This window comes from Balaenoptera acutorostrata, chromosome 7, assembly GCF_949987535.1.
Source record: "Balaenoptera acutorostrata chromosome 7, mBalAcu1.1, whole genome shotgun sequence".
Taxonomy (NCBI): domain Eukaryota; kingdom Metazoa; phylum Chordata; class Mammalia; order Artiodactyla; family Balaenopteridae; genus Balaenoptera; species Balaenoptera acutorostrata.
In genome coordinates, this window is record NC_080070.1 from 71,109,265 (window position 1) to 71,126,094 (window position 16,830).

At 36.9% G+C, this 16,830-nt stretch overlaps 1 protein-coding gene across 2 annotated transcripts in view; it reads right to left on the reverse strand.

Moving 5' to 3' along the window:
• CRPPA (CDP-L-ribitol pyrophosphorylase A) overlaps positions 1–16,830 on the reverse strand; it is a 324,671-nt gene that overhangs the window by 158,417 nt on the left and 149,424 nt on the right. For both annotated transcript variants that reach the window (XM_007164884.2, XM_057549909.1), the window contains exon 6: positions 13,799–13,896. In XM_007164884.2, the coding sequence (XP_007164946.2) occupies positions 13,799–13,896 (98 nt within the window). The remainder of the gene's footprint in view (positions 1–13,798; positions 13,897–16,830) is intronic.

The following is a 16,830-nucleotide window of genomic DNA, read 5'->3' on the forward strand; positions in this document are numbered from 1 at the left end:
AAATTTTATTTAAAAAATGGAACAGATACTTAATCATTAAACACATGAAAAAGTCATCACAGATATCTTTTCAAATCAAATACACAGTATGGTTCTATTATACATCCACAAAAATGGCTAAAATTATAAAACTGACAACAATAAATTCTGTTTGGGTGTGAAATTGACTCTAATTCTTGGTGGTAGTGTAAAATGCCACAAAAAGTAGAATCTGCATTTCTAACAAGCAACCAGGTAATGTTGCTATAGTTGGTCCATGGATCACACTTTGAAGCAGCAAGCAGTTAGATAATATAAAAGTCCTCTCTCATTTTCAGTAGATATATTTACTGAGAAATGTGCCCAACTAACAATCAGAAGGTAACTTTAACCTTGATTCTACTGAAGGTACTGCCTTTCTGTATCATCTAAAATAAGTTACCTATATCTTTTATTAAATATATCAGTATGGCAAGCTAAGTGACTAAAATTAAAGAATTTATTACTTCAACTGTATTTTCCCTCAAATTCTTCCCAAACTTACAGCATAATCTAATTTACACTTACAAAATTTTAACTTTTCTAAGTAATACAGACACTGCCCAGATATATACAGAAGTATCAGGAGAGCCTAGTTTCCATATAAATATGCACTAATAAAGTATGTACAAGTTATGTTCTAATCAAAATGTCATTAATTTGAAATCACTAATTAGAATCCACACCAAATACTGTTTCCAATTAGTTTTATAAATGATTTAAATAGTCTAAAGATAATAGTCTATTACATTTAGCTATGCATTCATTAGAAATTACAATTGTATATACATACACATATACAAATATATATGTATATATATGTGTGTATACACACACACACACACACACACACACAGCTTTGTCCCCAAGCCATTGTAAAATGTGAGTGTGCATGAAACAAAAGTTTACATTAGCAGTTCTTAACTGTGGGAAACTTTGTCCTAAGAGGAAATTCAGCCATATCAGGAGACATTTTCGGTTGTCAGAAGTGGGAGAGGGAAGTACTACGAGTGTCGAGTTGGTAGAGGACAGGGATGCTATTAAATATTCTATAATGCACCACGCAGCCCAGCCTCCAGAACAAAGAGTTATCTGTCCCAAAATGTTAATAACATAGCAACTGCAAAATCCTGGGCTAAATGGAGAGTTATGGTTTTTGGTCTTCAGCATTTATTCAGAAATCAGTAGCTGACACCAAAAGCAGTAACATTTTAACAACTTAAAGGCTTTAGTAGAGTCATTTTTTTAACAAGGGAAATACTAAAATTGCATTTTATCAGACAAGTGTTTTAATATAATTTTCAAATAACATACCATAAATATGACAAGTGTGTTCAAAATGGCTAGATGAGGTCTATATGATATCGCTGATATGTGGAATCTAAAAAAATAATACAAATGAACTTATTTACAAAACAGAAATAGAATTACAGATATAAAAAACAAACTTATGGTTACCGGGGGGGAAGAGGGGGGAGGGATAAATTGCGAGATTGGGATTGACATATACACAGTACTATATATAAAATAGATAACTAATAAGGACCTACTGTATAGACCAGGGAACTCTGCTCAGTACTCTGTAATGGCTTATATGGGAAAAGAATCTAAAAAAGAGTGGATATATGTATATGTGTAACTGCTTCACTTTGCTGTACACCTGAAACTAACACAACATTGTAAATTGACTATACTCCCAATAAAAATTAAAAACAAATAGAACAAAATATATTCTCAGCTCGAACTCTGTCTGCTACCAAGTTTTTAACACTGCCTCCAATTTTAAATTAGATAGAAAATTAAAAAAGAAGAAAACTAAAATCAGCTATAAACATGCATGAGTAGCTTAGTGAAGAGTTTCTTCATATGTAACCACAAAGAAACAATGCACTGATTAACTTTTTTTTCTTTTTTCTTTTTTTGGCCATGCTGTGCGGCTTATGGGATTTTAGTTCCCCGACCAGGGATCAAACCCGGGCCCTCAGCAGTGAGAGCTCAGAGTCCTAACCATGGGACCGCAGGGAATTCCCAACTTTTAAGGAATATTTAATACCACCCTAACACTTGTACAATCCAAATACTGCCAATATAATTGTTCAGACCCTACATAGTAAGTGATTTTTATTAATGTATTTTCCTCTTGAGTGAAAAATATATTTACTGTATATATAAAATAAGATTTCCATCTCATACAACTTTCCATTATGAGTTACATAATAGTAACCTATTGAATATACATTTAGCCCATAGGCACAAAACGTTTTTTAAATGTTAAGGATAAATTATATTTTGAGCAAAAATAACAAAAACATGATCATATGACTTATTTCTGAAGTATGTGAACAATTATCTACCTCAGGATATTTTTAAAGCAGTATGTTTCTAGATGATACAGAAAGGTAGATTCATATCCTGATATAGAATCTTATTACAGATCCTAAAGAATAAACCTTAAAATGTTGCTTACGGACCTGTTTCTTCACGCCACTGCAATTCCCCCTCAGCAGAGCTCAGTTCCCCATCACTCTCTCTCTCCCTCCCCCTTTCCTAACAGAAGGCTTCTGGCCACCAACTTTATCACCATAGCTAACTCCAGTTCGTCTCATCAACATCTTTTATTTGCTATTCTTTTCCCTCCATTTGTAACATCAGTTTTCTTCTGGTTGGGAAATCAATTATAACTTCTTGGGTGTACTCTGTGTTCTAAACTCTTCTCAACTGTTCACATGATTGATGGACGCCCAGCAGCTACCTCTTTATCTCCAGAAACACATTTGGCTGATGTCCAGGTGGAGGGGTATTCCAGAAGCTTGCTTGTTCATCATTCTACCACCACTAACCACAACTATTTGTCTGGCTCCCCCATATACACAGCACTGTGCAAGAGATCAGCGATAAAAGAGATGGTGAAAGAGACAGGCAAAAGAATAACAATAAAAAGTAGCATATGCAGAATGACACCACTGTTGGTAAGTAGTTTAGAAAGTCCAAGAACCAGAAAAAATGGGAACAACTTCATGGAAAGAGTAATATTAAATCAAGTATTAAACAGAACTGACAAGGATGGCATGCAATCAAGCAGAACACTGAGTGAAAAAGAGTGAGAGAAAACTACAAAATTTCAAAGCATGAGCAAGACAATATGCTGGGCCACAAGAGAGTTGACATTGTGAGTGAAAGGTTCAGCACCAACTGTGAGAGGTCTGAAATAATGGGTCAAAATGTATAGACTCTGACTCACATGCAGCAAACAGTCATTGAAGATATGAGGAGAAAGAGAGGAGATATTTAACCTAAGGAGACAAGTACTATAAGGCTTTGAAAACAAGTTCTCAGGTACCAAGACACCATGGATAATTTATTCTGACCATAAGTTCAAGGGGTATATTTGGTTTAGTTTCCCTAAAACAGCAAAAACCTTGGAGCCATTATTAAAGCCATTACTTAAAGCCACCAGAACAAAAGAATAATCTACTTTATGGTGTTACTAAGTATAGTCATACCGCATGCACATAGTTGAAATGTATCACCAAACTCAATTATTAGGGAAACATTAATAAGCACAAAATTATTATTTTAAAAACATTACATGTCCTCTATTCAGAACCAAAAAGAAATCAATAAAATGAGATGACATCAGTGAATAAGTTTTGAAACTTTATCTCAATTTAAATAACATAAGAAAATTAGTGTATACATATTAATGAAAATCAACTGTTGGAGGTTGGAAACTATAATCTACATGCCAAAGAGCAATTTTTGTCAGCTTCTTATAAAAATTTTCCCTCTAAACATATTTACCATGTGTGTAAAATCAATTTCCTGAATTACAAGAGAAGACCTGACTTTTACAAATATATCCCCAAAGCTAGATGTTGGCTATTCTTTGGGCTTATTTGTTTTTAACTTAGCATAACGTAACTAGAACTTGTGTGCAGTGACCTCATTCCTAAGCGGACAAGGATTACCATTTTTACAAATTAACCATCTGGTTCCTTTAGAAAGAGTAATATTTCAATACGTCCCTATGTTTCAAAAATACACACAGATACAAAAGGTGAATACATGTTAAGTATACAAAGAAAAAGTACAGAAAGTGGCATTTAGGGAGGATTATCCTTATTCCCTCATTAATAACCAAATTCTAAAACTCTGACAACCAATTATAATTATAAACTGTTAATTTTATTAAATAGAGCATGAACATAATTAATACCATCCCAAGCAACTAGGTGGTCCAGTGATTTTGGACATTTTTACCTCTGGAAAACTGATCAGGAAATCTGGCTAACATCCCAAACAAACTAAATGGATTTTATTGGATGGTCTTCAGCTAATTTATGTAGTCTTGTACATACACCAAAACCGCATACTCTAAATGAATTAATTCTGTTGGCATTGTTCAGAGTCAGAGGCCCAAGAAACATTGTTCACAGTGTTATTTCACTATTACACTGTACAGTGTTCAGCTTCAAATAAATGAAAAATCGGTATTTTAAACATAATATTTAGAAATATGTGCCAAAATAAGCAAGAAATAACCCTAATTTGAACAGGTCTTACAATGCTGAGATGACTGAATTTGTTCTATTTCTTTAATTTCTGCTTTTCTTCTTACTTCATTTGCTATTTTGGATGTTTTGCTTGATGAATATGTCATACACTGAATTTAGTTATGTCTATTAAAAAAAAAAAAAAGGCACAGATCCATACTCTGGACAAAACCTTGAGGGCATTAGGAAAAATAAACTAGGTACCACAGACAACCTCAACAAAACTAAAGCATGCCTTTCACCCAGGAAAACAAATGATTTTCAGTTATATCCTGCTTGTCATTTGTGGTTACACAAAACAGTAATTAAATTATGTGCTCCAGGAAACAGGAAGGGGTGGATAAGCAAAACACACAAAAAGCCCCTATGGCCCCTGTTTGTCCAGATTATAGATCAGCATTCTTCAGGAGCTTCTTTTCTTTTATTATAGGAACAAAAATTGGGTTGAAGACACTTGTGATCTTAGGGGTACTGTGATGTATAAAAACATTAAATACTACCTGTCTTCTTCCATAGAATTTTACTTTTAAGCAGCAGCAGCCAACGGTCTTTTTACATATGTAAATTGGATCGTGACATTTTCAGCTGAAGTCTTCTACCACTTCATTTTGCTTGTAGGACCAAATGTAAGCAATGGTAGTGGTTACAGTAGTAGTGTAGGTGGTGGTAGTCACAGTATGCTTAACAAAGCCTACGAGGCTGCATTTAGACCCGTCGCGGTCTCTATCCTCACCTCCCACCAGCCCACCTCCACTCCAGTCATACAAGTCTTATTTCAGTGCCCCTGAACGAAGCTCTTCAAGGACCTTTCACACACTGTTCCTTCTGTATTTCTCTTTAAATAGCTAACTCCTGAACACCAGTTTAGCCTTAAGTAAATGCCACATCTGCCAAGAGACGCTCACTTCCTGCCCTCTACTCCCAATTTACATCACTTTCCAGGGCTCTCTTACATAAGGACAGTTTACTTTTTCCTTCGTATCGTTATCACAATTTGTAATTAAACATTTTTTGTGTGTTTGTTTACTGTTTTATCCCCAGCTGCACAGTATGCTCCTTGCGGACAGGGAACGGTACCTGCTTAGTTCAACTGCATAAATCCAGTGACTAGATCTTGATAGGCATTTAATATTTGGTAAATACATTCATGAATTAAGTAACTAATGAAAGACCAATCTTCCTACTTATAAATTCCTTACTGTTCTCAGCACAGTATATAGCAAGAATTATTTTTCAATGACAGTTGGGAAGAAGGGGCAAGGTCTCTTCCATCACTGTCTACTGCCCTGACGTATCTTCTAGAGACCTCTATCTCCAAAGTAGGTAGGTTCTGTGAAATACTTGGACCTCCTTAAAGAAATCAAAGAAGGAATCTAACAAGCCTGATAATGAAGTCTTGAAATTTAAGTCTGGGTAAAATCTGCATGTGTGCGGAGGGTGGGAGCAGTAAGTCTCTACTCAGTTAATTCCTTATTTCACTTTTTAGCAACCTCTTCCATGTATTTGGCGTGTATCATTACATTAGAGTTGAGATATTCAGTTCATCACTAAAGTATGTCTCAAAATCTAGCATGGATAATTATAATAAGCATACTCAATTTCTTCCTTTAGTTTCATCAGGAAACATCCTTTCTTTTCATGCCAATAAAACAATCCTCCTGTTGTTCATTGAGCAGCTCCACACCTACACAGATCTGCCCTACAGGTGCCTGGATTTTAATAGTGGTGACTTCATCCTTTTTATATGTCCTTTGCAAAATGAGACAAAAGCTCTGGAGGTAAAAATATTAGAATATGTGGCATTTTGCGTTTGTCTCTAAGTTATGGGCTGAAAAATGCCATAAGATAAATGTGCCCTTATAAAGGGAGAGAAAATTATAGAAAACTGGTGATTTCTTTTACAAGGAGACTTCTTTCTGACCTTAGATATAATCCTTCTGTCAAACTTAAAATTCTTTTATTTCACCGTTTCTTAGAAAAATATTCAGTAGTAGAAATCATAATGAATCAAGCAGCACCTACATTCAATTAGTTATATAATCTTAGACAAAGTATTAAGGCATAAGGTTTCCCTATTTCTATTTGTAAAATGAGAGGGAAAGTCATAGGTTTATTTTAAAGGATTAAGGTACATAATATTCTCTCTGGCAAATGGAAGGCACTCCATAATTGTTAGTCTTGTGACTGTTTACGAGAGAAAACATCCTGATAAGTCCTTGTGTGATTTAATAGTTTTTAGGCAAATTTAGAAGCCAGGGCAGGTTTAGCAGAAATGAATGACATCTCCTCTGAAGGTCAACCAAGATTGTCTGAGTAAGTTAACAGGACACACAAAGTTCCATTTTACAAGTTCTACCTTCATTAGACTCATTTCTTCTAAAATTCATGTTATACTCAGTATGTTTCATCAGATTATACAACAGGTTACCTACGGCTATACTATGGACTGATCAACATAAAAATCTAAACAAAGTAGTCATTAATTCTTTTCTTGGTTGGTTTATATTGGATAGAATGACATTTAATTCAGGAGATTATATTCATTCCTTGGTGAGAGTATGTCCTCAGGCTGTTGGTTTTGGCTAGTTAGCACCTCTTGTCCGTTGTTGATTCCAAAACTATTCAGAATTTTCTGATCATCTCTGGAGTTTTTTATACAGAATTTCTGGTAGACTCAATTACTACGGCCTAGAATCCATATAAAATAGACTGTATCTCCGCTCATTTGACTAGGGAATTATAGTTGAGATGGATGATGATCTTGATGAGGAAATTTTAGGTACAATAAAGCAAATTTCTGATGTTCAGAGAAGACTCAGGTCTACATAGAGTACTGCCTCACATGCCACAGGAAACTTGGATGGCCATGTTAGTGGGTGTTTTCTTTTTACAACTTAGAAGATTTATTTTGAGATAGTAACAGTTTGTGATAATCAATCTCTAAAACACACCCCCCAATGATACCTACACTTCCCAGTATTCACAATACAGTATTCCCTTGTATAATTCCCTCCTCTTGAGTGTACGTTGGACATACAGACTTGCTTCGAATGAACCGAATACGAAAGAAATGATGGAATGTCACTTCTAAGATTAGGTTACAAAAGTACTGGGCCTTCAATCCTGAGTGCCATGTGGTGAGGCAGCCCTGTCGAGAAGCCTACATGGCAAGGGATTGAGACCTGCCAACAACCACGTAAGTTTGAGAGCAGAATCTACTTCCACATCAAGTCTTCAGATTAGACTGTAGAGGACAGCCTATAGAGGACAGACAGCTTGACTGTAATCAAATGAAAGACCTTGAGTCAAAGGAACCTGGCTAAGCTGTGCCTAGATTCTTAACACACAGAAACTGAGACAGTAGATGTTTGTTACTTAAGGTCACTAAATTTGGGGGTAACTTGTTATGCAGCAAGCACAGCACAATATATAATACAATGTCCAACTTAGTAATAAGAAGTTGTGATCATTTATCCATTCATTTATTTATTTATTCAACATTCAATAAATGTCCCCCTTTTATCAAGACTGCATCATGCTTTGCGAAGACCTCACATGGGGCTGTATAGCCTCTCACAAAACACAATAGAAGGGTACATAAACCAGACCTCAGAGGAAAAACAAACAGGAAAAGCTCCCTGGGGAAAATTACATCGTGGGTGAAGGCCCTGGAGGTAAGAAAGTACTATCACATTTGAGAAGCTGCAAAAAGTAGAGCTGGCCTGAAGAGTGCACAGTTAGTTACAGAGTGCAGGGCTGTTTGGCAAGGGTGCCGGTTAAGAAGACAGATTTTGGTGTTACATGAATCCAAGTTCATCTCCATGTCCCTGTTCTGCCCCTTCACAACAATGTTAACAAGAACCATTTAAACATCCCCTCTATGCCTCAGTTCTTTCATCTTGAAAAACAACGTTAACAGTACCCATTTCAAAAGGTTGTTAAGAGCATTTGCTATGGTACCTAGGGCATAAAATAAGTGCTGAAAATCGTTGGCTGTTATTATTGTTGTATTTGTTATTTTTATTAGTAGTATTAGTCACGTGAGAGATCTTATGAGACATAGCAAGGAATTTTTATATTAATTTAGAAGCAGTGGAAAACCAAGAAACAGATTTGAATGCGGAATAACATGATAAACAATTTAGAACAATCATTCAAACAGCCCCATAAAGAATAAATCTGAGGGGGGCAAGATTGAAGGCTGGAGGTCAGTTAACAGGCTGTTGCAATAATCCAGACAACAGCTGGGGAGCCTAGGACAGTGGCAATGAAGATAAAAGGACACGTATGAAGGATAATGAGAGGTAGAATTCAAATGTTTTGGAACTTGATTTGCTTTGGGAGTGAGATAGAGAATGAGTCCAACTTTATACGAGGTTTAGAGAATGAGGAAATGATATGCATTTTCAGAGACTGAAACCTTAGCAGATGGAGAAGGACTGGCTGGAAAAAGAATTTGTGAATGTGAAATATCATCGACATCATCGACATTTAAGGGACCTCTGACTGACTATACAGATCTGAAATGCAGGAAAATGAATAATTAAACACAGGGCTAGAGAATATTTTGTGTCCCTAGCAAATGAAGGATATGTGAAGCCATCAGCAATTTTTTTTTAAAGAGGTCCAATTACCTATGTACAAAATCTAAAAATCATCAATAGAATCTTGAATCCTGCAAAAGAAACTTAGAAGCAGCAGCCAAAAATGAAAAAGGATAAAAGAAAAACAAGATGTTACAGAATCCACTGGATGAGACTCCTTCTAGAAAAAAATAGTATCAGACAAGAGAGTCAAGTGGTGCAATAAATAAGGTAAGGACTGATAAATGTCTTGTGGATTTCCCATAGGAAGGTCACTGAGGACTTCACCGAGCGCAGTTCCTATGGAAGGTTGGGGCAGAAGTCAAAATGCAGTGAACTGAGGAATGAGAAGATAAATTATTTTAAAGAAGTTTGGCTACAGGGTAACCTTGGGTTTAGAACTGTTTCTTTGTTTTTGTTTTAATGGAAGGAACATGTATCTGTTAATGGGGGAGGGGGAAGGGGGGAAGAGAACCAGAGCTCAGGAGAGGAAATAGTCTCAGTGAGAAGATGGCTACAGATGCAAGATTCTTTAAAGGTTTGGTGCTTGGAAGATAGGAATGTTCCCATATTGGAGTATATAATTATACTCTGAAGTTAGAGATAAGACCATATTTAAGAGTGGAGGTGAAAATGGTGGGGTTAGACTAGTGGTTCTCAACCGGAGGATGATTTTGTCCCCCCTCCAGGCAACATTTAGCAATGTCTGGAGACATTTTGTTTGCTACAACTAGGGGGTAAAATACTGTCATCTAGTGGGTAGAAGACTGGGATGCTGCTAAACAGCGTCCAAGGCACAGGACAGTCCCTCACAATATCTAGTCCAAAATGCCAATAGTGCCAAGGTTAAGAAACCTGGGTTAGACATTTAAGGAGAGAGGAAAAGGTTTAAAATATCCACTGAGGAGAATGGGGAGCTCACAGTGGAATCACAGTATGCTTGCTTTACAACATTCAGGGCCCAGTGAAGAATGAAGACCAGTATTTTTAAAGTACAATAATCTACACTGTTGTATACTTTTCTCCAGCAGTGTTAAGACTGAATATAGGCTCAGAGAAGTGAAAAGTTAGACTGATAACATGAATGAGGTTTTACTAACTGGGTTTAATAGAAGGACAAGGGAATTAAAATTATTGGTAAGAGATCCATGATCCACTGAAGTGATGGATCATGGTATCTAAGTAAAGTGTGAAACAAAAGGTAGCTGAAAGAGAGAAGACAGTGGGATTAGAGTTTCCTATAAAATTTAAATATGTGCAGTGAGAGTAATTTAGTATAAGATAAGGAAAGGTAAAATATTGTGGTCAGAAGTTAAGAAATAGCCTTAGTATTTATTTTTCAGCACAGTTAAGATGATGGCTATATCCAGACTGGGTCCAACAGGTAGGTAGATGAAGTGCACTGAAAACAACGGACACTGGAAATGAGAAGGACAGGACCTGAGAAGCGAAGGCACTGAAAAAAAAAATCACAGAGCGTCAGTTACACACCATTGTGTGTATCCCTAAATTCCACATCATATCATTATTTAAACAGTGATTTGAAAACATACATGGACCCAATGTATCACTGCAGCACTACATACAACAGCCAGGACACAAAAGCAACCTAAATGTCCATCAACAGATGAATGGATTAAAAAGATGTGGTAGGGCTTCCCTGGTGGCGCAGTGGTTGAGAATCTGCCTGCCAATGCAGGGGACACGGGTTCGAGCCCTGGTCTGGGAAGATCCCACATGCCACAGAGCAGCTGGGCCCGTGAGCCACAATTACTGAGCCTGCGCATCTGGAGCTTGTGCTCTGCAACAAGAGAGGCTGCGACAGTGAGAGGCCCACGCACCGCAATGAAGAGTGGCCCCCGCTTGCCACAACTAGAGAAAGCCCTCGCACAGAAACGAAGACCCAACACAGCCATAAATAATAAATAAATAAAAAATTTTTAAAAAAAGATGTGGTATATACATATATAATGGAATACTACTAAGCCATAAAAAAGAATGAAATAATGCCATTTGCAGCGACGTGGATGGACCTCAAGATTGTCATACTGAGTGAAGTACGTCAGACAGAGAAAGACAAATATCATATGATATCGCTTATACGTGGAATCTTAAAAAATGGTACAAATGAACTTATTTACAAAACAGAAATAGAGTCACAGATGCAGAAAACAAACTTATAGTTACCAAGGAGGAAAGGGGGGTAGGGATAAATTGGGAGACTGGGATCGACATATATACACTACTATATATAAAATAGATAACTAGTAAGGACCTATTGTATAGCACAGGGAACTCTACTCAATACTCTGTAATGGCCTATATGGGAAAAGAACCTAAAAAAGAGTGGATATATGTATATGTATAACTGATTCGCTTTGCTGTACAGCAGAAAGTAACACAACATTGTAAATCAACTATATTCTAATAAAAATTAGAAAAAAACACACAAAACAATGAATAAACAAATTTCTCTCTTAAAACAGAGTTGGGAGACCAGAAGGGGGAGCCCTCACACCCTGCAACTACAGCTGAGCCTAACAAGAAGAAACGATCCTCTTCTCTCCTGGCGAGGACTCAGCAAATAGAAACCATGGGCTGTCTATTTACTCTAGCCCTCCCAACTTCCTTGCTCCTTCTATAAAAGTGTCCTTCCCTTGTTATGCGGGGACTTGCATGTGGCTTGTCATGGTTGCAGACCCCAAATTTCAATTGTCTGTTTATCCTGAAGAAACCTATCTTTGCTGAAGAGATATCTGGCAGTCTATTTGTTTTAGATCAATAATTACCAAACATATACAGGAAAAGCAGCAACAAAAAGAGACTATCATAATAATTGTAACAAAAAGGACTCTTTGTAGAATCTAACACTGGGAAGACCAAGGAATGAGTCACACAGGATGCATCAGTTGGGTGCTCAACAAGAGTGTAGAACCCAGCTCTCTAAACCTAGGGTTGATAGCCAAAGTCCCAGTAACACTCTTTCAGGGTTCCATCTTATTGGCTTCTGCACTGAATGGATAAAGCATGAACGAAATTATCCAAGAGTAGAAGACTATTTTTCAGGCAAAACGTTGCCTCACGAGGTCAGACAATGGGAAGTTATCTACACTTAAATATCCTGCAGGATGCAGCAGAGAAATTAGGGCGCAGAACTTAGGAACAGATTCTTAACAGGTGGATTTGAGATAGAAAGCAAAGAACAAGGTGCTAAAAATTCCAGCAACAGAGGAGGAATACTCAGAAAGTCTACGAATAAAGGCAACTTGGAAAAGAAAATTGTAGTATAACCTTTACACCCAAGAGACAGCTGAGGTGGCTGCCATTTCTTTCCAGCTTTAGATTGTTGCTCCAAATGCTACTGGTAGAATTTAGCACTGACTGCCATCAAAACGACCACGGGGAGCTTGTTAAAAACTGAAATTCCAGAACTTATCCCAGATGATTCACTAAATATTTACACATTCCAGGAATCTATGTATTTAACAGTTCATGTATTTAATACAGGACTGAAATTTGGGAACTCGTAGTATCTACTGCTTAATACTGTCACACCTTCATCTCACCTGATGAGTTGAGATGTTAACAATAGATGTCATTGTTAAGTCTCTTATAGTTCATATTTATTGAAAACTTACAGTATGGCAGATGGTTTTCTAAGCACATTAAAATACATTTTTGAAGTTCAGTTATCCCAACAGCTTTACAGTGCAGTTGTTATTAACATTTTCAATTTAAGATAAGGAAATTAGGCAATAAAACAGACATCTGAGCACTGGCAATCTGATACCAGAGCCTGTTCTCTTTGCTGACTGTGCTATCATGATAGAACTAGCTTACTAAAATAAACCTTTTCCTTTCGCTTTCAACTGGAATTATGTATGTTGTTAAAAAGCCATGACATGTTGATCGTAAACCCAGGCAGTTACACATTTTAATGAAAACAAGGAAACTGATGAAAACAATAAAATCAGCTTGGCAAGCAAAACATTTCAAAGCACAAAACTGTCATAAAAATAATGGATGTCCTTAGGGGTAAAAGTAGTAAATAATTCCTATACACCTCCTCACACTCACAGCTACTTCTTGCATTTCCTTAACCCTAATATTAAATATGAGGTTGACTTGGACATTGATCAGTTCAAAAAAGGGAGGGGGGGGGGGAAGAAACATCCATTCACTTCTTCAATATCATAATTATCCTATCTTTTGCATATCTGTTTCTCTCTTTTCTTTCTCTCTCTTCTTAATCTCTTTCTTTTCTTCATGTATTCAACAAACTTTAGTAAGCATCTAGCATGTGCTGGGCACCGTGGCTCTCAAGACAAGTGTCAACCTCACGCAGGGGCTCATGTGCACCAGGGCGGGGGGTGGCTTTCTAAAGAAGTCACACTGACGCTGAATTTTAAAGGAGAAATAGAACTCGGAGAATGAAGGCGGGGAGGAAATCCAGAAGAGGAGTGGAGAAGGGGAACGAATTGTATTTCAAGTCAAAAGTGATGGCAAAACACAGGATTTCATTACAGCAAAATAAGAAAATTAGCTTGAAAGTACTTTTATGCCTTCTCAAGGAAAGCATCTTTGTACGATAAAAATCTGTGGCAATCAAATGTATGTTATCAAACTGGATCTTTGAATACTTACATTTAATTCATTTTTTAGCATTTCTTCAAGACGATGACCTACATGTTCTTCATCTTCTTTTGTGTCCATAACTACACAAATTTGTTGTGAAATTCTTTCTGAGATACAAAAGAAAAAAAATTTTAAGTTTCAAACAGAATATGGAACAAAGCCCTAGTATGCTGAAACCTATACTAACCCACTGTTCGTAACTATTGAACAAGAATAGGGAGGTGTGGACTTTGGGCCAAGTGGAGTGACTTGGACTGCACAGAGATGTCCTGGACTCAACTGACCATCCAAGCCAGTAAATCTATGTATTTAACATTTTGTGGGTGGGTAACCAGGACATCATGTAAGCAACAGAAATAAGAGATCTCTGGATATATTTGAAGAGAGTCACTGCAGGTGACAGCTACTTGGCTCAAGAATTCAATCCTTCCACATTTACAAGGAATCTCCCAGAATCTAATGGAATCCCATCTCCCAGGCAGATCCTCTGGTTAGGCCATAAGATGTCTCCTGCGTACAGCTCACTGTGCCACCTGGTGCCCTGGCTACGCACAGCATTTTCCTTGCCATTCCAGTCAATTCAATTCAATTCCTGCCTGTTTATTACCACAACAAGTGAAAATAGCCAAAAATAGATTTTCTTCAAATTTGGAAGGCTTGAGATGATATAATTTAAAATCATAAGCTGTATGACATAGTGATATTCACCTTTGTAAACCCTGGATGCACTCTCCCCAAATATGTGCAGTCCTCCTTTACAGTAAACAGGTCTAAAATACTAAGAAATGGCTATATTGCTGCCAGTTAAGAACACATTTCATGGTATTATGTCATGGATTTTTTTAAAAGCCTAATTTTAAATAGGAGTCCCAAACCAAAAGTCAGTTTAACTTACGACCTAGCTGCTTCTTACACAGGCAACTCCACATAACAGGCTCTCTAGAAACACTGTTCTAGCAATAGCTAATGATTCTTCCCCAAAAAGCTGGGGAGGACCAAACTTTTTTTTCTTTTTCAATAAATCATAGCTGTTTTATTAATTCTAAGAGAGATTTTTGTTTTGTTTTGGTTTGGTTTGTTTGGGCTCGCCACGCGGCATGTGGGATCTTAGTTTCCCAACCATGGATCAAACCCATGTCCCTGCATTGGAAGTGTGGAGGCATGGAGTCTTAACCACTGGACCACCAGGGAAGTCCAAAACATTTAAAATAATAACGTCACCAGTTAATGGTATTCCTGTTACTACCTACCTCCCACTTATCAATAATAGTATATGTTCCAAGAGCCGTACCCGATATTCACACCATTTCTCATGATGACCCTGCAAACAATATTATTGTGAATCTATGTGACAGATTCAGGAAACGACTTCAGAGAAACAAAGTAACTTGCCCAAGATCACAGGGTTATGAGTAGAAGAAAAAGAATTCAAATCCAAAGAAATTAAGCTTACGAACACACAGCTATTCTACAGCACTAAAATGAAAAGAAAAAGACATCTGACATGAATTGAACATCAAGCATTTTCATATGAGAGGTCCTAATGCTTCATAGTTATTATCCTATTTAATGCCTCAAAATAAATATGTATTATAAGCTATGTATTATAATTCCTGTTTTTACTCACAAGGTACTTAAATCCAGGTCTTCCCAAAGCTTCTGCCTTTTCTATCATGCTTTCTACCTTACAATAATTTCTGTAAAAGAATGTGAAACGGTCTTCACTCTTTTATACCCTACAAATTCAAGAAAACTAATATAAGCGTAGTAATTCAAGTGGATTAAGAGGACACTTCTCTGCTGGATACAGATCTGCTATAATTATATTATCTTAAAATCATTTCATCTTTTAGGACTGTATTCACCCATCAGTAAGGTTCCTAACAACTTGAAAATGTCTATAATTTGAAGTTACACAAGCCTAATAAAATTAAATATAATTAAGAACACAAATGGATGGTACAGATATTAAGTGCTATGGAACATCACTATGATTAGAAAGATAAATTGGTTGACAAGATTAAATAAATCTTTATGCTAAAATGAGCTAGGAGCTCACTCTTGAAAGGTAAACTTTGCTTAGCAGAGCCAAGGGGCTTTGAAAGTGAATAAGAGAAACAAGATTTTTTTAAAATTTAATGTATTGGGGTAGAACGAGTACAAGCATAAACTTACTATGACAAGAGACAAGATAAGTACTCAAAAAATCACGGGGCTTCCCTGGTGGCGCAGTGGTTGAGAATCTGCCTGCCAATGCAAGGGACATGGGTTCGAGCCCTGGTCTGGGAAGATCCCACATGCCGCGGAGCAACTGGGCCCATGAGCCACAACTACTGAGCCTGCGCATCTGGAGCTTGTGCTCTGCAACAAGAGAGGCCGCGACAGTGAGAGGCCCGCGCACCGCGATGAGGAGTGGCCCCTGCTCGTCGCAAGTAGAGAAAGCCCTCGCACAGAAACGAAGACCCAACACAGCCAAAAAATAAAATTAATTAATTAATTTAAAAAAAAAAAATCATGGAATGATTCAGCAGTGAGCTATGAAGTGGTATACTCAGTGAAGCCAGAACATGAAGGTCCCATGCTTTCCTGAATACCTAGAGTGTCCTGAAAGCTTTAGATGTAACTATAGTACGAGCAGTAGCTTTTGAAAACCAAGTTAATTCAAATGTATGTATTGTATTCTCTTAAATATTTGGAGAAATTTGGACTTTGTAATGTCCGAGCAAAAATCCAGTTACATTTCCCAATGCTTCTTTCACACACACCAAAAACATTATAATAAAAAATTTAATGTGTAAGTAATTTACTACATATATAATATGATGGCACCACAATAATTCTGACTAATTTATAAAATAATGCATAAACAACACTTTTCAAAACAAAACACAACATATGCAGATTTCCCTTCCTTGTTTCATCATGTATCCTTTCTAGAATTCCAAGCTCTATCAAATGTAAATCAACAATAAATTAAAACTGACATTATCCCCCTCCAAAACTGAGATACAGTTAGCCCTTGAACATGGGTTTGAACTGCG